This window comes from Poecilia formosa, unplaced genomic scaffold (genome assembly GCF_000485575.1).
Source record: "Poecilia formosa unplaced genomic scaffold, Poecilia_formosa-5.1.2 Scaffold3, whole genome shotgun sequence".
In the NCBI taxonomy this organism is placed as follows: domain Eukaryota; kingdom Metazoa; phylum Chordata; class Actinopteri; order Cyprinodontiformes; family Poeciliidae; genus Poecilia; species Poecilia formosa.
Genome location: NW_006799942.1, coordinates 3,737,800 through 3,761,347, shown reverse-complemented (window position 1 = coordinate 3,761,347; position 23,548 = coordinate 3,737,800). Strand labels below are relative to the sequence as shown.

Here is a 23,548-nt window from a genome sequence, read left to right as displayed (position 1 = left end):
CATTTTTTTTTTTTTCCAAAGTTTGAAATTGCCCAACCACCCCAGGTGGTTTTTAACACCTCATTTCCTTAGTAATGTGATTAACTAACTAAAGAGTAGACAGTTTACACAGTTACACTAATCCTTATTGATTAATCAGTCATGTATTGACAACATGATTAGCCAGTTGGACAACCCAGTGACATTACAATCCATCATTCACATGGCACAGCATAAAATTTAGAAATTGTTCCCTGAAGACCCATTAAAATAATGAGTACTTTACAACTATTCCTACAAGGATGTATATAAGCAACATGCATGCTGGTGCCATCCAGCTTAGTGGGGTAAATGCATGTTGTAAACGCTCTTCAGTCATAATCCCTCTGAGTGTAAAGAGGGAGCAGCAATAATTAGGGTGCTGTGTTCAGTGATGATAATCTGGGCTGCCTGAACATTAAGGGAGGGGTGGGAACACACACATGTGTCTCTTTTGTTTTCATGAGAGCCTACCTCAGCTCTCTTATTCTCCAAATCCCGTTTTTAAAGACAGAGAACAATGGAAGGCAGCCGAAGAAATAAAACGTGTTCGATTGTGTGAGAGGGGGAACGGCGTAGGAAGAGGAAGAGAGGGAGACGGACAAGGATGTAGCGGCAAGCAGACAGCTGCACACGCCATGTAACCTCCTGACCCTGTCACAAACTCATGAGCACCGACTAGATGACCTATTTCACTGCTCGCAGAGCTGCAAACACACAGACACACATGTAAACGCACGCACACACAATTCTACTCATAAAGACTCATTTCTATAAGGGCACAGTCATCAACCTAAGAAGATTTTACTGTTTATCACAAATGTAAATGGATTTTGACACACATGCTGTAAAAAAAGCTGTTGCCCTTAAGGTCTGGTCCCACATGTGATGTTAACAAAAACAGAACTGATTGTTTCATTTGTTTTTTACTTTTGTATTTCCATAAACATACCAAACCAAGAGGAGGAACATGAAATCCAGTCAGGATAAAACTGCACAAGTTTTTCTTCTTCAGAAAACATGTAGACTCAAAACTTCCTTGCAGAAAATGACAGCCGCACTCTCCACGAACACATGGCAAAAATAAACTTACATCTAATAGCTGGGGGCTTAGATGCAAGGATTTTATTCAACCGGCCAGAGAAAGATACTGGATTCTTTTTCAACGTTCAGCTTTTTGCAATTATTCTATAAATTGACAAGTTTGGGCATCAGCACAGCTTAGAAAAGATTAGCATTTCTTATATATACCGTGTCTCTCTTAAATCAAAAGGGCTTACTTCTGGCAGAGAACTCTGCCGCTGCGGGTGTGTTTAACATCATTGGATTCAAAACACACCAGTGAGTAAGTGTGGCTACTGGATGTTTATGGGTTCTGAACAGTAGAAATTTGAGGTCATTGATTTCACTTTCTCCCCTAGTCTTTTAATACAAAACATAGACAGACAAATTCCACTCCTAATTTAGAAAGTCTTCATGTATGTGTTGTTTCTAGGTCAAGCAGCAGTGACAGAACTGGATCCTTTACTTGTCTGCTGGATTTTCCTGCTTCATCTGTGACCCACAGCCATCTCAGATCTACATCATTCAGTCGCACTAGGACAGCGCTTCAGGCTGCTGGCTTTAGAGAGATAAAACTAAGCGCTAAAGTTAGTATTGGTCAAAATCTAACAAAAAAATATTTCAAAATTCTATTATTTTTTTTGTCGTATTTTGTGGGGTTGTCTTCTTTGAGCTTTTTGTGCCTTCCAAAAGTTTTCATTTCATCATGTATTTTCTGCCCAGCGTTTTTCAGGTCTTTGTACTAATATTTGGCTTTAGGGCTGGACCCTGAATGGGTCAATCTGCAGTGCACAATGGTATGCGTTGATATATCATTTTTATTCTAATTCTGGTAGTTTGTTTCAGACTCGTTAACTTCTTCTGGAAGGTGAATATCTTCCATTATTGTCTTGTATTTATCTCCATCCCTTTTCCTTTAAACTTTGAGTGACTTCCTGTGTCTGCTGAAGAAAAGCATCTCAAAAGCATAATGCTGCCACCACCATGTTTCCCTGTGGGGGTGATATATTCAAGGCAATGTTTTTTTTTTTTTTGTTTTTTTTTTTCTGAGAGACTGCATTTTCCACTTAGGCCACACAGCTCAAACACAGTCTCAGATGAAGGAAATTGGTTGCACTGGATCTTATTTAGATGTACCAGAGCTCTGCACTAACCCAAATGCACACTTTTTAGATTTTTAAGGCATGCATCCTTTTACCTCTGTTTCACAAATAAAACACTCCTTTGTGTTGATATATCACATATCAAATCGCCTAAAAACATACACTGATGTTTGTGGTTGTTATGTGACAAGATGTAAAAAAGTTCAAGGGGTATGAATATGCCCTCAAGGCACTGCATAAGGAGCTGTTAGTTTCTCCCAAAAAGCCCAACAGCAGCAGAGTCTTGACATCGAACTGCAACATTTAAGCTTTTCACACATCCTCCTCTGCATGTGCTGATTTCAGCCACTTCAGCTGAAAGTTGACAGCCGCAGCGAGAAGGGAGGGAAGGAGGAGAGAAAGGGGAGACGAGGTTAAGAGGTTGAGTGTGGGAAAAGGAGGGGAGAGAGGAGGCGAAGGGATTAAAGCATCAGAAGGCATGGCATTCTGCTTAAAGATGACGGGCTGACGGCGGCTCCCACAGGAATGAGTGGAGAAGTAATCCCACCAAATGGAAGAGTTTAACTGTTACCACCCAAAGAGAGAGATGCATAGAAACAAAATCTCCACAAACACACACACACACAAAAAAAATCTGAAATTAGGTTTTTGTTTGAAGTCAGTAACATCCTACACATACACAGATTTTAACAAATGTTGGCTCAAAAAGAAATGTACTCTAAAATATATATATATATATATATATATATATATATAAAAAACAACTCCAAGTCTGCATGATGTTTTGCGATGAAGCTTTCTGAGAAAGTCAATCACCACTATGACTTACACAGAAATAAAATGTTTCTATTTTGCCTTTTGGAGTTAACTGACTCTGCTAACACATCAGTACCATCGTGGCTTTCTGCTGTGCAGCCTGGCAAAGGTCTGACAATTAAAGGCACAATAAGCAGCCAGAAGGAGCCAGACAACAGGAGGCAGAGAAGGATGAGATTTAGTCAGAACGAAATTTGCTGCCAAGCTAATGAATGCAGCCCATAAATCATCCGGCTATTTGACATCGAGGAAAGGAAGACAAGACCTTCTATGATTTTATGTTGAAAAAAACTGCCTTGATTTGACAGAATAACCAAAGTACCCGAAATGATTTAAAAAATAAATAAATCAGATGTCACGTTCAATTCATTATTGGTGACAGAGATTTATTAACAGGCTGATGCAAACGTAGAAAAATGTAGGTGAATATTTTTAACCTCTTCTGATTTTCCTAACTTTTCTGTCTAAATAAACACATAAGGCTTCTGAGGTCAGTATCATAAGCAAAAAGGTATTTCTTTTTCTCTCTTTTGTATTTTTAAACATGACATGTTAAATGCCATCAGCCTTTAGAAGCAGATTTAGAAACATGTCAGGCTCTTTTTTTTTTGAGATTCCATTTTGGTGTCCTAGCCACACAAGTTTGTTTTATGAAATTACAATTGATAGCTGCACACAAATATAAAAGTATTTTAATGTCTCTTCACATTAAAATGCAAGATTTTCTCAAATAATCTTTGCAGTAATCTTTTCTTAAAAGTTCTTTACAAGCATAGCGCCACATTGAGATAAGTTTTCATCCACGCAAAACAATCTTACCCAAAATGTGGTAGCAATTACACATGTGGCGATAAAACAGACTCAGTATAATAAACCACATCTGGCTTTCTTTAGATTGGGTGTTAGGTTAGAGGCAGGGATAAGATCTCAACATTTTCAAATAGCTGCATTAATTGAAAATCCCACAAATAGAGTCAGCCAACGACGACAACGTGTGTCGAGGGCCAAATGGGCCAAAACAAAAGTAAATGAAACAAATAAGAAATTATTAAAATTTGGATTTATAGTAAGTGAAGCTTTTAATTTAATTTATTAAATTTAAATGTATTTTAAATATTTACAATAATGTGCATTTTAAAAGTTTTGGAATCACTTCAGCTGAATTACTGTGTTTGGCAGTACATGAAACCACCTATAAATGCAAGCGGTTACTTATAAACTTAAAAGTTAACTCTGCAGTAATTTAGCTCATTCTCATAATTGTAATTTATGTAATAAGTTGAAGGCAAACAGCAGATTTTTAGCCAGTTAAAGAAGCCTTCATGCTAGTTTTCAAATTTCCAAAAAGAATAAGAAATTTGAGTTTCTGTGATTTCAAAGTGGAAGATTTGGAAGTTATCAAAAATAACTATTTAGACAAAGGCCAAACAAATCAAAAAACACGAACAGTAACAAAGATACAAATCTACATGTTTCCTTTGTGTATGTATATGGAAGAACATTACAAATTTAAAACAATGCAACTCTAACTCAGGATCTTCATGTTAAAGTGTTGGAACAGAAGAAGAAGAAAAAAAAAACTTCTAGATAAAATATACACAGTAGCCTGCTGTTAATGTGAAAATGGCACCAAAAGGAAGCATGAAATTAAAATCACGAAGATGGATTACTTACCACCGCTCTCAAGAGTGAGTGTTGAAGTAAGAGCCTCTAAAGTTGAACTTAGCAATGATTGTATTGGTCGTTTGTTTTTTTTTTTGTTTTTGTTTTTTGTTTTTTTTTTACTGAATCTGCTCATAATGTAGAAATATGCAGAGTAACAGAACAAAAGCACCAAGGAATCTTTTTTATAAATATATTTTCAGTAAGATCTTGCTCAGAGCTTCCTCACATGACTTTACCATTGCTAAAAATGAATTTCTGGAAGTGGACCTGCTCTTGCATAGTCAAGCCAGAACCCTCAATGAAAAGTGGCTTATTCACCAATGTCTTTATGTTTTTGTCAATGCCATTTGAGGAAAATAAAAAAAACTACTTGGGTTAATCTGGACTCTAAAGTTTCTCTTCTATTTAAAAGATTGTTTGAGGAGAGATTCTTTCCTCTTCTCTCATTGGTTCTTTTATCTGCTAAATCGTTCAACTTGGTTTAACAAACAGCGTTGGATGCTTTCATTTGTCTGTGAACCTCAGAACACTTAACACCTGTGCAGGACATTTTACACACACATATGAAAGTTTTTAAACGGAAACACGCCAACGTAAATAGTCCAACGTTTTTAGAAGAAAAATAGTTAAAGCAACAGCTACTGTTTAGTGTGTCTCTATCTGAAGGATCTTCAATGCCAGTAAGCATTTCAACTCTAATCAGTCCAACGAATCTGGAGACGGTATGTATTAAAAGTATAAATAAATGAATAGTTGCGGAACAATCGCAAGCTCTAAGAGGTCATTGTGAAGCCCTATTCTATCTGTCTCTCTCCCATCCCATCCTATCATCACTCATAAACAAGACAGACACCTTGAAAACTCTTCTGCTTTAAAAAAAGAGACAGACTCTCTGCTCAGAGGAATAAGTCCACTTTTTTTCCAGTCAAGGACCAAGGACTCAGACTCAAAGGACCCGCTTCCTATCCCTCCCAGCTGCTTCAACACTTCACTGTCAATACCTCCGGTTTATACGTGATTTTCCATTTTTCTTAATTCCAAATATAATTTCCAACTTTCATTGCTGTTGTTTAGATGTTTGTTAAATTTGAGTTGTTGTTTTTTTTATGTGCTTTTCTTTCCATATTCCTAAAAAAAACTGGATTACAATATGAAAGTGAACTGGTTCCACCCATTATCGTCTCACGAATGTTTGGCCTGATCATCAAACAGTGACATAACATCTTATCAGCACTTGGAATCATTATCTGACTTAGGTACTACAAAAGATCAGTAGTGCCCAAGTCTGGGCTTGTTGATTTTCCAAAGTCAACAAGCCCAGATCCATTCCTTACACAGATAACTAAAAATAACTCTCTTGTTCTCTCAGTAAACGACAACCACTCAGAATAAATATCGGCATTTTTCCACTGTACATTTTGTTTTGGTTCATTTAGATTAGCTTAAGACACAGTAATTATAAATTCAGAAATCTACCTTATCAAAGAGTTCACAAACAAGTTTACGTCATATCTTACATTCCCTGGAAGGAACTAGAACAAGGAAGTAGAACAAGTCAAATTCTACTTCCTCCCTAGTCGGTGCAACTCCATTTCCACAGTTCCTCATTCTCTAAAATTAATGGATTCATATAATCACCTTATATGAATTGTCTGCAAAAAACAACAAAAAAAAAAAACAACCTTGTATCAGTTTCCTTTCATTTCACCGTTATATACTGTGGTTAAACTATTTAGTTTGTTCATAACTAAAAAGTTAGATACACTAAAGTTAACATGAGAAAAGACACTGTCAAAATTAAAAGCACTTTGTGTTCACAGACTCCTCTTTAAAGATCTCATGTGACACAGCTGAGGAGGTCAAAGGTGAGGTCAAAGGGAGCCTTCTAATTAGTCAGTCTACCAACCAACCATGTCCCATAGCATGCGTACCATTTATGGCATCTCACCCCTGACCTACGGATCTTTTTCTCTGCAGTGTTCCCACAGAAGTACAGGTAGACAGCATACAGGAAAGTGAACTTTCACCTCAACAAAAAACAAAAAAAAAACAGGGAAAGATTTTTCCACACACATTTTAAAAGCAATTTTTAATGTGCTTCATTGGGATGTTCTGTGAAATACAAAGAAGAGTAAGCAAGGAAAAATGTATGTCTGAAGAGCACATTGAACTTTATTATAAAATGTCAGGAGGTTAATCTGGATACCAACTTTTAAGAAGCATGGAGGATGCCTTTTTTTCATTTCAGAACACTGCTTACCTTTCAAGAAAAGAATGTCTTTAAAGAGCTGAAGAGCTGAGTATGAAGAATTAGAAGTCGTCTTCAGAAATGTGACCCCACTGGTTCTTCCCAGCACTGGAAGCCCAAAGCTGCATGCTTATGAATATAAAAATAAACCTGTGACATTTCCCTGCCAAAGTGCATAAAAACAATACACACATGCTGGTAAGAGACACCGTCATCTGCTGATGTAACATGTAGGAATGACGCTGACCTCCGAGTCATGTTTATGTAACAGAGCAACACCTTCACTTTGAACTGATAATGGCCAATAAAATGTGGACTTTTGTATGGAACAGTTTTTATTCCTGTGTAGTTGTAGAAAAACTGTTTCAGCTGGATTTAAATGAGATGGCCGATGTTTGTCAAGTGGCAAGTTAAAAACTCTAACAATGAACCAAACATTCCTACATCTATTTCCTTGCCACATTTTGCTCAAAGACATTGGCAACCTCAAGACCTTCAGCTTTCTAAGGACCGCCTTTCATGTAAGCTATGAGGAAGACAGCTAAATATTTTTTTTCTAAATCTCACAAAATGCATATATAAAATACCAAAGTTAAAATGTGCATTTTAAAATAAAGGATTCAACAAACTCTGGAAGATTTAAGACTTGACAAAACTCTTCCACCAATGGAAAGCTGGAGTTCCCATCCATTACTCGTTATATTCTTCTCTACACATTTCTGTTATAATTCACCTTTATACTAGGTTTTGTTTGACTGCTGTCGTGCTCCCTTTACCTCACTGTCAGCCGCACTTATAGTCTCCATTATTCATCACCTTCACTTCCAGGCTATTTTTACTTGCTTTTGCAGTCAACCCATCTTTTTCCTTCGCTGGCTGCATCCGTCAACACAAATACACCCATTTCCCCTTAGTTTTGACCTGGTTTCAAGTACCTGACTAAGGGCTCCATCACTGCAGGTACTCCACACAAATATAACCTTTTATTCAGTGACAAGCATTATGTTCCTCTAAAGCAACATTTTGTAACCATTACTGAACACTAAGTAGACAAAAGTAAGTTGATTTCCATTCTTTAAGATTATAAGTGCTGTGGATATTTTGTTTGTAACCTGACCTAGGTAGGTAGATCTAGGTAGTTCTTAAATGTAAAAATAGGATATATTGTATATCCATATAAGATGTTTTTGTCACCCCCAGATTTTCTTCTGAAAAACCTAAACAAAAGGGTTCCGTTATCTTTAAATTTCCTTGAAGATTACAGAGCCGTATCAATTTACAGGCAGCCTCCATTCATGTGTAAAGAAGCGTTCAGAGAAGGTGATTTCAGCTATCTGAAAGAAGTGATGGGTATAGTTTGTAGATGCATGACACCTTGCATGTTTTGGTCCCAATGGGACTCACCTGTTCAGTTTACAGGATGAATCTTAAAAATAAATCTGAACTTTCGAACTATACAGTGCGTCACAAAAAGGCAGCATGGTCTAAGATTGGCATAAAATCAAATGTGCGACAGTGATATATATATATATATATTTTTTAAATATAACAAGTTGGTCTGTCACAATAAAATGCTACAAAAAAATCTGTTAGTAAATGCTTTGCTGGAATATAATTTTTTATTTCTGTTTTTTAAATAACAAATAATTACTAATGGGGAAATCAAGACTTTTTATATACTCAATGGATATTGAATATCAGATTACTGATAGCTATAGTTTCAATTCGGTTTAGCAACGCCCTCTAGAGGGCAATCAAGTTTAATGCATGGTAGTTGCTACAGCTTATCAGAATCCCTCCGACTCTCACCAAGGTCCCTAGTAGATAGAGAACAATGAATGCAACTTCCTCATATCTATAAAGTGACAATTACACTATAAGCACTGAAACATTAAAATAAGGCTTGTTTAATTTCACCTCACATGCCAACATCCCTCAGAGCTTTCTTTTGAGTTATATTTGATACATACAGCATTTTTATAACAACTGCAGGTAACAGTTAAATGACTGTGCTCTAAAAATGGCACTTCGCCCCTGGAAAACATACACATTAGGCAATGACATTTACCAAATTAAGACAAGTGAACTCACCCAAATGAGTGCTATTCAGAATCCTTTGAGGCCATACTGAAATGGATTTAAGAAACATGGTTGATCTCAAAGTTTAGCACTGACCAATATGAAGTGAAACAGCTGAATTGCTGTTGCACTGTTAACCTATCCATAAAGAAATGCCCTGCAATAGTAACTGTTAAGGTGGTCACTGATTTTTAACCCAGGACCACATGACAGTATAAAATCCACTTGTGCCAGAACCCAAACCAACTGACTACTGAAATATTCTGCAGTATAACAGCAGCAACAAAACACGTGTTGGGCAGTTGTTTGCAGGGTCTGCAAAACAAGTTGTGCGTGACAGAAAAAACTCAAGTACATCACTTCTTCAATCATGAAGTCTGAATACTGAAAAACATGACGATTGCAAACATGAATATGAAGAAATATTTATTCATTATGCAATAGTATACATTTATAAATGACTTGTGCGTTACCAATTCTTCTGGGCCAAAGCTGTTTGGCAGACGGACCCCATTCAGACAACTTCCAATAGGAACAGATAGGGCAGAGTGGCTAAACTATCAAACAAGTCAAAAGCCCACATAGTTCTGAAGAGAACAAGGTTACATCTAGTAGCTATGTTGGTCTCATTAAGTGCCTTGGGGAAATTTGCAGTGCTTCATTTAGAGAACTCAGTTTATTGGGTGATGCCAATAACTCCACAGGCCAGGCGTCCGCCAGCATTACCCGTCTTAAAGCTTTCTTCATTTCCTCCTTTTCCAAGGTCATCAGCCTTCTCATGGATCTAACAGAATAAGCAGATTTACAGTCTGTGAAAAAAAAATCTAGGCATCAATGTAAAAAAAAAAAAATAAATGGATGAAAGTGACTTACCACCATAGTTCTGCCAATAATGGAGTTGGGCCCTGAGAGCTTGATAAAACTGTCTTTGATGTCAATCTTGGCTATATTGTCGGCTCCAGCAGTCACATTCCCCAAGTCTCCAACATGTCTAATTGGAGAAATGTAAAACTCCAGTTGTTAGCCCTGTGTAATCTCTCTCAAATTCATTCAAGGTATTTTATAAACATAAAAATAAGTACAAGTGTTTTAGTACCACCTGATAACCATTGTAAAAAAAAAAAGTGTCACAAAGCATTAATTCTTTGTGTACGTGTGTATTCTTCTACAATTGTTAAACACCACATAGCATCAGTATTTAAAGCCTCAGTTTCATTTAGGTTGGAAAAGCAGCAGGCAGCAACTTTTTCCTCACTGCTCAAAAAAATCAATGACCTGACCAACTTAAATTAGATATCAAATTAACAAAAACAGGTGGTCTAGTTTTTTTCTCTTTCCCATTTTAGCATGTATAGAAATTGTCAATATCTTTTCCATTACCAGGCAGGCACATTTCACTAAACATGTCTCTGCTCATTTCCCCTTAATTAACTCACCGTTCTTCATCAGTAGGACCACCATGCTTCTTTGAAAAGGGATTGTAGTGTGGCCCTGCACTGATGCACCCTGGAAATGAGAAAATACAACATTAAATCCTTTAGATATCCAGTGGAAAGCACCTCTAAACATTTAAGCAGAACTTAAAAAAATAAAAAATAAAAAATACTCACCATTTGTGTTATCTCCAAAAGCATGGACATGGAAACCATGTTCACCAGGTGTGAGGCCACCGATTTCTCCAGTAACCTTCACAGGAGCTGACTCATTCTGGGGATTAAACAGCAACAATGTGCACAAAAGAGCTGTCAGAGGCAGGCAGCAGTGATTAACTACCCACAAAGCAAATTTAACTGAATGTCTTGAAAACACACGTTTAAACCACAGTGAGAGGTTTTCCAGCGTCTACATTACAACAAGATCCTGTCTGCAACGCCTCCAGTCAAATAACCACAATATTACAAGACAGTCAAGTTTATAGCCAACTAAAGGTACATTGGGCCAAGGAGTACAACTACTATACCCAGATGTAATTTTAACAAAACTACAAGTAAAAATGTGGAGTGATGTCATGCACAGCATCGTTCCACGTGTGTAAAGTGCACCGTGACATTGCGCATCCAAAACGTAGTCATATTTATGCGAGAAACTAGTAGAGAGCAACGCTTGGGGGACAAAAAGCGAGTACGAGGTGGAGACTCGGTCCATGACGGAGTGAGGGAATGACTCGGCAGAAAAATCAAATGGACACCTTCATATCACCCAGCTGTGAGCTGTGAAGCAGCAGCTTTTCAGTATGGTTACGTAAAAACCAACGCATAATAGTTAAACACCGTTACGAATGACTTGGGCGTGATTAAGAAACCACCACTAGCAGTGAGCGAGTTTGCTAACGTCCAACTTACGCAACAGGCGTCTACGCGGTTAATAATTACCACTCCCGGCCCCAAAATGTTCAAAGGTTATGGTCCGACAGGAAAGCCTTTGATTTCAGCAATATTAGCTGGGTAAATAAGCGCTGCTATGAATAAAGAGTGCAAAATAGCATACCGACATGTGCACTTTACGTTTGTTTTGCAGAACACACTCGAAAGCTAATTTGCATCGAGTAAGTGTTGGGAAAGTATGCGAATCTGCGACAAACCTTCCTAGCTCTCTGATGAAAAACTTAAATCAAGCATGGGACGTGGTGGGTGACAACAAATAGGACGCGTCTCCTTGAAAACGGAAGCATTAGCTAACCTGTGAATGGAAGCTAGCCTCCGTAGCATTACAAAGCTAAAGCACCCGACAAAAAAAAAAAAGCAATGTTAAATTTCTGTTTTTCCTTTTAAGCTGACTACTTTCTAATTATTACACCTTGCAGCACGTTTACCTCCTGTTCAAAATGAACCGTCCCAGTGGTCTCTCCAGCTCCTTTTAGGACACACACGGCTTTGAGCACCATTTCTGCAGCAATCGGGCCTCAGCAGACTTACTATCACAAGGAGCAGACGACCAACTGAACAAACGCTGCGTCAATGAACGTAATGGGCGGGTTTATACTGCAGATAACCAATAGATTAAGAAGGGATATTTTGATTGGTCGCAATCTTGTATGAAAAAAGTCTCCAGTGGCCAGGTTGACGAATGTGGTTTAAGTCTGTAAAAAATATTTTTAGAAATAAGTGTATTTTTTTTTGCCTATGTTGGTACCACTGTCATACAGATATGGACATATGTCACAAAAAATACATTTTTCATACTTGTTGAAAACTACAAACTTAGTATTGCAGAATTTACCTTCTTTTTATTTTTTTTTTGCTTTACCTCATGTTATGATGTTATTCCCTCAAATCATTCTTGGAGTGTTGCTNTTTATTCTAATTCTGGTAGTTTGTTTCAGACTCGTTAACTTCTTCTGGAAGGTGAATATCTTCCATTATTGTCTTGTATTTATCTCCATCCCTTTTCCTTTAAACTTTGAGTGACTTCCTGTGTCTGCTGAAGAAAAGCATCTCAAAAGCATAATGCTGCCACCACCATGTTTCCCTGTGGGGGTGATATGTTCAAGGCAATGTTTTTGTTTTTTTTTCTGAGAGACTGCATTTTCCACTTAGGCCAAACAGCTCAAACACAGTCTCAGATGAAGGAAATTGGTTGCACTGGATCTCATTTAGATGTACCAGAGCTCTGCACTAACCCAAATGCATACTTTTTAGATTTTTAAGGCATGCATCCTTTTACCTCTGTTTCACAAATAAAACACTCCTTTGTGTTGATATGTCACATATCAAATCGCCTAAAAACATACACTGATGTTTGTGGTTGTTATGTGACAAGATGTAAAAAAGTTCAAGGGGTATGAATATGCCCTCAAGGCACTGCATAAGGAGCTGTTAGTTTCTCCCAAAAAGCCCAACAGCAGCAGAGTCTTGACATCGAACTGCAACATTTAAGCTTTTCACACATCCTCCTCTGCATGTGCTGATTTCAGCCACTTCAGCTGAAAGTTGACAGCCGCAGCGAGAAGGGAGGGAAGGAGGAGAGAAAGGGGAGACGAGGTTAAGAGGTTGAGTGTGGGAAAAGGAGGGGAGAGAGGAGGCGAAGGGATTAAAGCATCAGAAGGCATGGCATTCTGCTTAAAGATGACGGGCTGACGGCGGCTCCCACAGGAATGAGTGGAGAAGTAATCCCACCAAATGGAAGAGTTTAACTGTTACCACCCAAAGAGAGAGATGCATAGAAACAAAATCTCCACAAACACACACACACACAAAAAAAATCTGAAATTAGGTTTTTGTTTGAAGTCAGTAACATCCTACACATACACAGATTTTAACAAATGTTGGCTCAAAAAGAAATGTACTCTAAAATATATATATATATATATATATATATATATATAAAAAACAACTCCAAGTCTGCATGATGTTTTGCGATGAAGCTTTCTGAGAAAGTCAATCACCACTATGACTTACACAGAAATAAAATGTTTCTATTTTGCCTTTTGGAGTTAACTGACTCTGCTAACACATCAGTACCATCGTGGCTTTCTGCTGTGCAGCCTGGCAAAGGTCTGACAATTAAAGGCACAATAAGCAGCCAGAAGGAGCCAGACAACAGGAGGCAGAGAAGGATGAGATTTAGTCAGAACGAAATTTGCTGCCAAGCTAATGAATGAAGCCCATAAATCATCCGGCTATTTGACATCGAGGAAAGGAAGACAAGACCTTCTATGATTTTATGTTGAAAAAAACTGCCTTGGTTTGACAGAATAACCAAAGTACCCGAAATGATTTAAAAAATAAATAAATCAGATGTCACGTTCAATTCATTATTGGTGACAGAGATTTATTAACAGGCTGATGCAAACGTAGAAAAATGTAGGTGAATATTTTTAACCTCTTCTGATTTTCCTAACTTTTCTGTCTAAATAAACACATAAGGCTTTTGAGGTCAGTATCATAAACAAAAAGGTATTTCTTTTTCTCTCTTTTGTATTTTTAAACATGACATGTTAAATGCTATCAGCCTTTAGAAGCAGATTTAGAAACATGTCAGGCTCTTTTTTTTTTGAGATTCCATTTTGGTGTCCTAGCCACACAAGTTTGTTTTATGAAATTACAATTGATAGCTGCACACAAATATAAAAGTATTTTAATGTCTCTTCACATTAAAATGCAAGATTTTCTCAAATAATCTTTGCAGTAATCTTTTCTTAAAAGTTCTTTACAAGCATAGCGCCACATTGAGATAAGTTTTCATCCACGCAAAACAATCTTACCCAAAATGTGGAAGCAATTACACATGTGGCGATAAAACAGACTCAGTATAATAAACCACATCTGGCTTTCTTTAGATTGGGTGTTAGGTTAGAGGCAGGGATAAGATCTCAACATTTTCAAATAGCTGCATTAATTGAAAATCCCACAAATAGAGTCAGCCAACGACGACAACGTGTGTCGAGGGCCAAATGGGCCAAAACAAAAGTAAATGAAACAAATAAGAAATTATTAAAATTTGGATTTATAGTAAGTGAAGCTTTTAATTTAATTTATTAAATTTAAATGTATTTTAAATATTTACAATAATGTGCATTTTAAAAGTTTTGGAATCACTTCAGCTGAATTACTGTGTTTGGCAGTACATGAAACCACCTATAAATGCAAGCGGTTACTTATAAACTTAAAAGTTAACTCTGCAGTAATTTAGCTCATTCTCATAATTGTAATTTATGTAATAAGTTGAAGGCAAACAGCAGATTTTTAGCCAGTTAAAGAAGCCTTCATGCTAGTTTTCAAATTTCCAAAAAGAATAAGAAATTTGAGTTTCTGTGATTTCAAAGTGGAAGATTTGGAAGTTATCAAAAATAACTATTTAGACAAAGGCCAAACAAATCAAAAAACACGAACAGTAACAAAGATACAAATCTACATGTTTCCTTTGTGTATGTATATGGAAGAACATTACAAATTTAAAACAATGCAACTCTAACTCAGGATCTTCATGTTAAAGTGTTGGAACAGAAGAAGAAGAAAAAAAAAACTTCTAGATAAAATATACACAGTAGCCTGCTGTTAATGTGAAAATGGCACCAAAAGGAAGCATGAAATTAAAATCACGAAGATGGATTACTTACCACCGCTCTCAAGAGTGAGTGTTGAAGTAAGAGCCTCTAAAGTTGAACTTAGCAATGATTGTATTGGTCGTTTGTTTTTTTTTTTGTTTTTGTTTTTTGTTTTTTTTTTACTGAATCTGCTCATAATGTAGAAATATGCAGAGTAACAGAACAAAAGCACCAAGGAATCTTTTTTATAAATATATTTTCAGTAAGATCTTGCTCAGAGCTTCCTCACATGACTTTACCATTGCTAAAAATGAATTTCTGGAAGTGGACCTGCTCTTGCATAGTCAAGCCAGAACCCTCAATGAAAAGTGGCTTATTCACCAATGTCTTTATGTTTTTGTCAATGCCATTTGAGGAAAATAAAAAAAACTACTTGGGTTAATCTGGACTCTAAAGTTTCTCTTCTATTTAAAAGATTGTTTGAGGAGAGATTCTTTCCTCTTCTCTCATTGGTTCTTTTATCTGCTAAATCGTTCAACTTGGTTTAACAAACAGCGTTGGATGCTTTCATTTGTCTGTGAACCTCAGAACACTTAACACCTGTGCAGGACATTTTACACACACATATGAAAGTTTTTAAACGGAAACACGCCAACGTAAATAGTCCAACGTTTTTAGAAGAAAAATAGTTAAAGCAACAGCTACTGTTTAGTGTGTCTCTATCTGAAGGATCTTCAATGCCAGTAAGCATTTCAACTCTAATCAGTCCAACGAATCTGGAGACGGTATGTATTAAAAGTATAAATAAATGAATAGTTGCGGAACAATCGCAAGCTCTAAGAGGTCATTGTGAAGCCCTATTCTATCTGTCTCTCTCCCATCCCATCCTATCATCACTCATAAACAAGACAGACACCTTGAAAACTCTTCTGCTTTAAAAAAAGAGACAGACTCTCTGCTCAGAGGAATAAGTCCACTTTTTTTCCAGTCAAGGACCAAGGACTCAGACTCAAAGGACCCGCTTCCTATCCCTCCCAGCTGCTTCAACACTTCACTGTCAATACCTCCGGTTTATACGTGATTTTCCATTTTTCTTAATTCCAAATATAATTTCCAACTTTCATTGCTGTTGTTTAGATGTTTGTTAAATTTGAGTTGTTGTTTTTTTTATGTGCTTTTCTTTCCATATTCCTAAAAAAAACTGGATTACAATATGAAAGTGAACTGGTTCCACCCATTATCGTCTCACGAATGTTTGGCCTGATCATCAAACAGTGACATAACATCTTATCAGCACTTGGAATCATTATCTGACTTAGGTACTACAAAAGATCAGTAGTGCCCAAGTCTGGGCTTGTTGATTTTCCAAAGTCAACAAGCCCAGATCCATTCCTTACACAGATAACTAAAAATAACTCTCTTGTTCTCTCAGTAAACGACAACCACTCAGAATAAATATCGGCATTTTTCCACTGTACATTTTGTTTTGGTTCATTTAGATTAGCTTAAGACACAGTAATTATAAATTCAGAAATCTACCTTATCAAAGAGTTCACAAACAAGTTTACGTCATATCTTACATTCCCTGGAAGGAACTAGAACAAGGAAGTAGAACAAGTCAAATTCTACTTCCTCCCTAGTCGGTGCAACTCCATTTCCACAGTTCCTCATTCTCTAAAATTAATGGATTCATATAATCACCTTATATGAATTGTCTGCAAAAAACAACAAAAAAAAAAAACAACCTTGTATCAGTTTCCTTTCATTTCACCGTTATATACTGTGGTTAAACTATTTAGTTTGTTCATAACTAAAAAGTTAGATACACTAAAGTTAACATGAGAAAAGACACTGTCAAAATTAAAAGCACTTTGTGTTCACAGACTCCTCTTTAAAGATCTCATGTGACACAGCTGAGGAGGTCAAAGGTGAGGTCAAAGGGAGCCTTCTAATTAGTCAGTCTACCAACCAACCATGTCCCATAGCATGCGTACCATTTATGGCATCTCACCCCTGACCTACGGATCTTTTTCTCTGCAGTGTTCCCACAGAAGTACAGGTAGACAGCATACAGGAAAGTGAACTTTCACCTCAACAAAAAACAAAAAAAAAACAGGGAAAGATTTTTCCACACACATTTTAAAAGCAATTTTTAATGTGCTTCATTGGGATGTTCTGTGAAATACAAAGAAGAGTAAGCAAGGAAAAATGTATGTCTGAAGAGCACATTGAACTTTATTATAAAATGTCAGGAGGTTAATCTGGATACCAACTTTTAAGAAGCATGGAGGATGCCTTTTTTTCATTTCAGAACACTGCTTACCTTTCAAGAAAAGAATGTCTTTAAAGAGCTGAAGAGCTGAGTATGAAGAATTAGAAGTCGTCTTCAGAAATGTGACCCCACTGGTTCTTCCCAGCACTGGAAGCCCAAAGCTGCATGCTTATGAATATAAAAATAAACCTGTGACATTTCCCTGCCAAAGTGCATAAAAACAATACACACATGCTGGTAAGAGACACCGTCATCTGCTGATGTAACATGTAGGAATGACGCTGACCTCCGAGTCATGTTTATGTAACAGAGCAACACCTTCACTTTGAACTGATAATGGCCAATAAAATGTGGACTTTTGTATGGAACAGTTTTTATTCCTGTGTAGTTGTAGAAAAACTGTTTCAGCTGGATTTAAATGAGATGGCCGATGTTTGTCAAGTGGCAAGTTAAAAACTCTAACAATGAACCAAACATTCCTACATCTATTTCCTTGCCACATTTTGCTCAAAGACATTGGCAACCTCAAGACCTTCAGCTTTCTAAGGACCGCCTTTCATGTAAGCTATGAGGAAGACAGCTAAATATTTTTTTTCTAAATCTCACAAAATGCATATATAAAATACCAAAGTTAAAATGTGCATTTTAAAATAAAGGATTCAACAAACTCTGGAAGATTTAAGACTTGACAAAACTCTTCCACCAATGGAAAGCTGGAGTTCCCATCCATTACTCGTTATATTCTTCTCTACACATTTCTGTTATAATTCACCTTTATACTAGGTTTTGTTTGACTGCTGTCGTGCTCCCTTTACCTCACTGTCAGCCGCACTTATAGTCTCCATTATTCATCACCTTCACTTCCAGGCTATTTTTACTTGCTTTTGCAGTCAACCCATCTTTTTCCTTCGCTGGCTGCATCCGTCAACACAAATACACCCATTTCCCCTTAGTTTTGACCTGGTTTCAAGTACCTGACTAAGGGCTCCATCACTGCAGGTACTCCACACAAATATAACCTTTTATTCAGTGACAAGCATTATGTTCCTCTAAAGCAACATTTTGTAACCATTACTGAACACTAAGTAGACAAAAGTAAGTTGATTTCCATTCTTTAAGATTATAAGTGCTGTGGATATTTTGTTTGTAACCTGACCTAGGTAGGTAGATCTAGGTAGTTCTTAAATGTAAAAATAGGATATATTGTATATCCATATAAGATGTTTTTGTCACCCCCAGATTTTCTTCTGAAAAACCTAAACAAAAGGGTTCCGTTATCTTTAAATTTCCTTGAAGATTACAGAGCCGTATCAATTTACAGGCAGCCTCCATTCATGTGTAAAGAAGCGTTCAGAGAAGGTGATTTCAGCTATCTGAAAGAAGTGATGGGTATAGTTTGTAGATGCATGACACCTTGCATGTTTTGGTCCCAATGGGACTCACCTGTTCAGTTTACAGGATGAATCTTAAAAATAAATCTGAACTTTCGAACTATACAGTGCGTCACAAAAAGGCAGCATGGTCTAAGATTGGCATAAAATCAAATGTGCGACAGTGATATATATATATATATATTTTTTAAATATAACAAGTTGGTCTGTCACAATAAAATGCTACAAAAAAATCTGTTAGTAAATGCTTTGCTGGAATATAATTTTTTATTTCTGTTTTTTAAATAACAAATAATTACTAATGGGGAAATCAAGACTTTTTATATACTCAATGGATATTGAATATCAGATTACTGATAGCTATAGTTTCAATTCGGTTTAGCAACGCCCTCTAGAGGGCAATCAAGTTTAATGCATGGTAGTTGCTACAGCTTATCAGAATCCCTCCGACTCTCACCAAGGTCCCTAGTAGATAGAGAACAATGAATGCAACTTCCTCATATCTATAAAGTGACAATTACACTATAAGCACTGAAACATTAAAATAAGGCTTGTTTAATTTCACCTCACATGCCAACATCCCTCAGAGCTTTCTTTTGAGTTATATTTGATACATACAGCATTTTTATAACAACTGCAGGTAACAGTTAAATGACTGTGCTCTAAAAATGGCACTTCGCCCCTGGAAAACATACACATTAGGCAATGACATTTACCAAATTAAGACAAGTGAACTCACCCAAATGAGTGCTATTCAGAATCCTTTGAGGCCATACTGAAATGGATTTAAGAAACATGGTTGATCTCAAAGTTTAGCACTGACCAATATGAAGTGAAACAGCTGAATTGCTGTTGCACTGTTAACCTATCCATAAAGAAATGCCCTGCAATAGTAACTGTTAAGGTGGTCACTGATTTTTAACCCAGGACCACATGACAGTATAAAATCCACTTGTGCCAGAACCCAAACCAACTGACTACTGAAATATTCTGCAGTATAACAGCAGCAACAAAACACGTGTTGGGCAGTTGTTTGCAGGGTCTGCAAAACAAGTTGTGCGTGACAGAAAAAACTCAAGTACATCACTTCTTCAATCATGAAGTCTGAATACTGAAAAACATGACGATTGCAAACATGAATATGAAGAAATATTTATTCATTATGCAATAGTATACATTTATAAATGACTTGTGCGTTACCAATTCTTCTGGGCCAAAGCTGTTTGGCAGACGGACCCCATTCAGACAACTTCCAATAGGAACAGATAGGGCAGAGTGGCTAAACTATCAAACAAGTCAAAAGCCCACATAGTTCTGAAGAGAACAAGGTTACATCTAGTAGCTATGTTGGTCTCATTAAGTGCCTTGGGGAAATTTGCAGTGCTTCATTTAGAGAACTCAGTTTATTGGGTGATGCCAATAACTCCACAGGCCAGGCGTCCGCCAGCATTACCCGTCTTAAAGCTTTCTTCATTTCCTCCTTTTCCAAGGTCATCAGCCTTCTCATGGATCTAACAGAATAAGCAGATTTACAGTCTGTGAAAAAAAAATCTAGGCATCAATGTAAAAAAAAAAAAATAAATGGATGAAAGTGACTTACCACCATAGTTCTGCCAATAATGGAGTTGGGCCCTGAGAGCTTGATAAAACTGTCTTTGATGTCAATCTTGGCTATATTGTCGGCTCCAGCAGTCACATTCCCCAAGTCTCCAACATGTCTAATTGGAGAAATGTAAAACTCCAGTTGTTAGCCCTGTGTAATCTCTCTCAAATTCATTCAAGGTATTTTATAAACATAAAAATAAGTACAAGTGTTTTAGTACCACCTGATAACCATTGTAAAAAAAAAAAGTGTCACAAAGCATTAATTCTTTGTGTACGTGTGTATTCTTCTACAATTGTTAAACACCACATAGCATCAGTATTTAAAGCCTCAGTTTCATTTAGGTTGGAAAAGCAGCAGGCAGCAACTTTTTCCTCACTGCTCAAAAAAATCAATGACCTGACCAACTTAAATTAGATATCAAATTAACAAAAACAGGTGGTCTAGTTTTTTTCTCTTTCCCATTTTAGCATGTATAGAAATTGTCAATATCTTTTCCATTACCAGGCAGGCACATTTCACTAAACATGTCTCTGCTCATTTCCCCTTAATTAACTCACCGTTCTTCATCAGTAGGACCACCATGCTTCTTTGAAAAGGGATTGTAGTGTGGCCCTGCACTGATGCACCCTGGAAATGAGAAAATACAACATTAAATCCTTTAGATATCCAGTGGAAAGCACCTCTAAACATTTAAGCAGAACTTAAAAAAATAAAAAATAAAAAATACTCACCATTTGTGTTATCTCCAAAAGCATGGACATGGAAACCATGTTCACCAGGTGTGAGGCCACCGATTTCTCCAGTAACCTTCACAGGAGCTGACTCATTCTGGGGATTAAACAGCAACAATGTGCACAAAAGAGCTGTCAGAGGCAGGCAGCAGTGATTAACTACCCACAAAGCAAATTTAACTGAATGTCTTGAAAACACACGTTTAAACCACAGTGAGAGGTTTTCCAGCGTCTACATTACAACAAGATCCTGTCTGCAACGCCTCCAGTCAAATAACCACAATATTACAAGACAGTCAAGTTTATAGCCAACTAAAGGTACATTGGGCCAAGGAGTACAACTACTATACCCAGATGTAATTTTAACAAAACTACAAGTAAAAATGTGGAGTGATGTCATGCACAGCATCGCTCCACGTGTGTAAAGTGCACCGTGACATTGCGCATCCAAAACTTAGTCATATTTATGCGAGAAACTAGTAGAGAGCAACGCTTGGGGGACAAAAAGCGAGTACGAGGTGGAGACTCGGTCCATGACGGAGTGAGGGAATGACTCGGCAGAAAAATCAAATGGACACCTTCATATCACCCAGCTGTGAGCTGTGAAGCAGCAGCTTTTCAGTATGGTTACGTAAAAACCAACGCATAATAGTTAAACACCGTTACGAATGACTTGGGCGTGATTAAGAAACCACCACTAGCAGTGAGCGAGTTTGCTAACGTCCAACTTACGCAACAGGCGTCTACGCGGTTAATAATTACCACTCCCGGCCCCAAAATGTTCAAAGGTTATGGTCCGACAGGAAAGCCTTTGATTTCAGCAATATTAGCTGGGTAAATAAGCGCTGCTATGAATAAAGAGTGCAAAATAGCATACCGACATGTGCACTTTACGTTTGTTTTGCAGAACACACTCGAAAGCTAATTTGCATCGAGTAAGTGTTGGGAAAGTATGCGAATCTGCGACAAACCTTCCTAGCTCTCTGATGAAAAACTTAAATCAAGCATGGGACGTGGTGGGTGACAACAAATAGGACGCGTCTCCTTGAAAACGGAAGCATTAGCTAACCTATGAATGGAAGTTAGCCTCCGTAGCATTACAAAGCTAAAGCACCCGACAAAAAAAAAAAAGCAATGTTAAATTTCTGTTTTTCCTTTTAAGCTGGCTACTTTCTAATTATTACACCTTGCAGCACGTTTACCTCCTGTTCAAAATGAACCGTCCCAGTGGTCTCTCCAGCTCCTTTTAGGACACACACGGCTTTGAGCACCATTTCTGCAGCAATCGGGCCTCAGCAGACTTACTATCACAAGGAGCAGACGACCAACTGAACAAACGCTGCGTCAATGAACGTAATGGGCGGGTTTATACTGCAGATAACCAATAGATTAAGAAGGGATATTTTGATTGGTCGCAATCTTGTATGAAAAAAGTCTCCAGTGGCCAGGTTGACGAATGTGGTTTAAGTCTGTAAAAATTATTTTTAGAAAAAATAAATGTATTTTTTGCCTATGATGGTACCACTGTGATACAGATATGGACATATGTCACAAAAAATACATTTTTCATACTTGCTGAAAACTATAAACTTAGTAGTATTGCAAAATCTACCTTTTTATTTATTTAGTTTTTTGCTTTACCTCATGTTATGATGTTATTCCCTCAAATCATTCTTGGAGTGTTGCTCTGATTCTTTCATGCATATTTGAGAAATGGCTTAATCTCCTGTGGCAGCCATCCAAGTGTGCAAACGGCTCAGTCTCACCAAACGACACCTTTTCTATGAAGCTCCTCCAGTCTCCAAACCGAATTTCGGCCTCATGGAGCACTCCTCCCCCCCGCAACTCTCCCACTCAGTTCCGCCAGACTAGTGCCAGCAGCAAATACCAAAAACATGGTGGAACTGCACATCTGCTAACTATTTCATATGAGCCTTCTCAGTGAAACACTGATAAAAGTTTAATGGAGAAAGGTTGTCATGAAGAGCTGAAAAAGTGTAGGAAAGAGCAGGAGCGTTTTAAAGAGACAGAACCCCAATTATTTCAAGGCATTAATTGGTGCTCCACAAGCCTGGTCCTAAAAACCCACTTGCCTGCATAGTTTTAAAGGCTCCTGCACAAATGATTCAAATCATTTGACTGTCTAGTTCTCATGCCATCAACTTTTGCAGATACTTTTGCAGGTATCTGCAAAAGTTGATGTTAATGAGCCATCCATTTGAAGTCAGGTGTGCTTCAGGGAGACATTTAAAACATGCAGATGAGTGTGCCCATAGGACAGGGCTGGGAACCGCTGATCCACAGCAGATACAGCCAAAATGTAAAGAATGTGCTCTGCTCAGATGATGGCCAATCACCATTTTTTGCTTGCACACAAAATGATGTGTGAGAAAAATGAACATCACTGCTCTGAACAAACCAACCCCACTGTGAAACATGGCAGAATAATTTTGTGCAGTTGTTTTTGTTTAGCAGGAGACAAGAGAACCTGTAAGAGTTGATAGAGATGGATGGGGCCAAATACAGTACATCCAAAAACGTGGAGGGTGCAAATATCCTAAGACAGAGGCA

At 37.4% G+C, this 23,548-nt stretch overlaps 2 protein-coding genes across 2 annotated transcripts; both read right to left on the bottom strand.

The window, feature by feature from the left end:
- Positions 1–9,400: 9,400 nt before the first annotated feature.
- Positions 9,401–11,961, bottom strand: LOC103140408 (superoxide dismutase [Cu-Zn]-like). Its single transcript, XM_007555559.2, has 5 exons — positions 11,804–11,961; positions 10,602–10,698; positions 10,428–10,497; positions 9,865–9,982; positions 9,401–9,775 (listed from the first exon to the last, which is right to left on the bottom strand). Exons 1-5 carry the CDS (start codon positions 11,873–11,875, stop codon positions 9,668–9,670), a joined length of 465 nt encoding a protein of 154 aa, XP_007555621.1. The 5' UTR covers positions 11,876–11,961; the 3' UTR covers positions 9,401–9,667.
- Positions 11,962–19,776: 7,815 nt separating this feature from the next.
- On the bottom strand, positions 19,777–22,334 carry LOC103140398 (superoxide dismutase [Cu-Zn]-like). Its single transcript, XM_007555549.2, has 5 exons — positions 22,180–22,334; positions 20,978–21,074; positions 20,804–20,873; positions 20,241–20,358; positions 19,777–20,151 (listed from the first exon to the last, which is right to left on the bottom strand). The coding sequence occupies exons 1-5, from the start codon at positions 22,249–22,251 to the stop codon at positions 20,044–20,046; spliced, it is 465 nt and encodes a 154-aa protein (XP_007555611.1). The 5' UTR covers positions 22,252–22,334; the 3' UTR covers positions 19,777–20,043.
- Positions 22,335–23,548: the final 1,214 nt, after the last annotated feature.

Bases quoted from the DNA above. Each gene is read 5' to 3' on its own strand.
- LOC103140398 (XM_007555549.2), bottom strand. From the start codon at position 22,251: ATGGTGCTCAAAGCCGTGTGTGTCCTAAAAGGAGCTGGAGAGACCACT. The intron at 21,075-22,179 runs GTAAACGTGCTG...TTTAATCCCCAG, and splicing joins CGGTTCATTTTGAACAGGAG to AATGAGTCAGCTCCTGTGAA. The intron at 20,874-20,977 runs GTGAGTATTTTT...TCTCATTTCCAG, and splicing joins TTTTGGAGATAACACAAATG to GGTGCATCAGTGCAGGGCCA.
- LOC103140408 (XM_007555559.2), bottom strand. From the start codon at position 11,875: ATGGTGCTCAAAGCCGTGTGTGTCCTAAAAGGAGCTGGAGAGACCACT. The intron at 10,699-11,803 runs GTAAACGTGCTG...TTTAATCCCCAG, and splicing joins CGGTTCATTTTGAACAGGAG to AATGAGTCAGCTCCTGTGAA. The intron at 9,776-9,864 runs GTAAGTCACTTT...TTATTCTGTTAG, and splicing joins TTATTGGCAGAACTATGGTG to ATCCATGAGAAGGCTGATGA.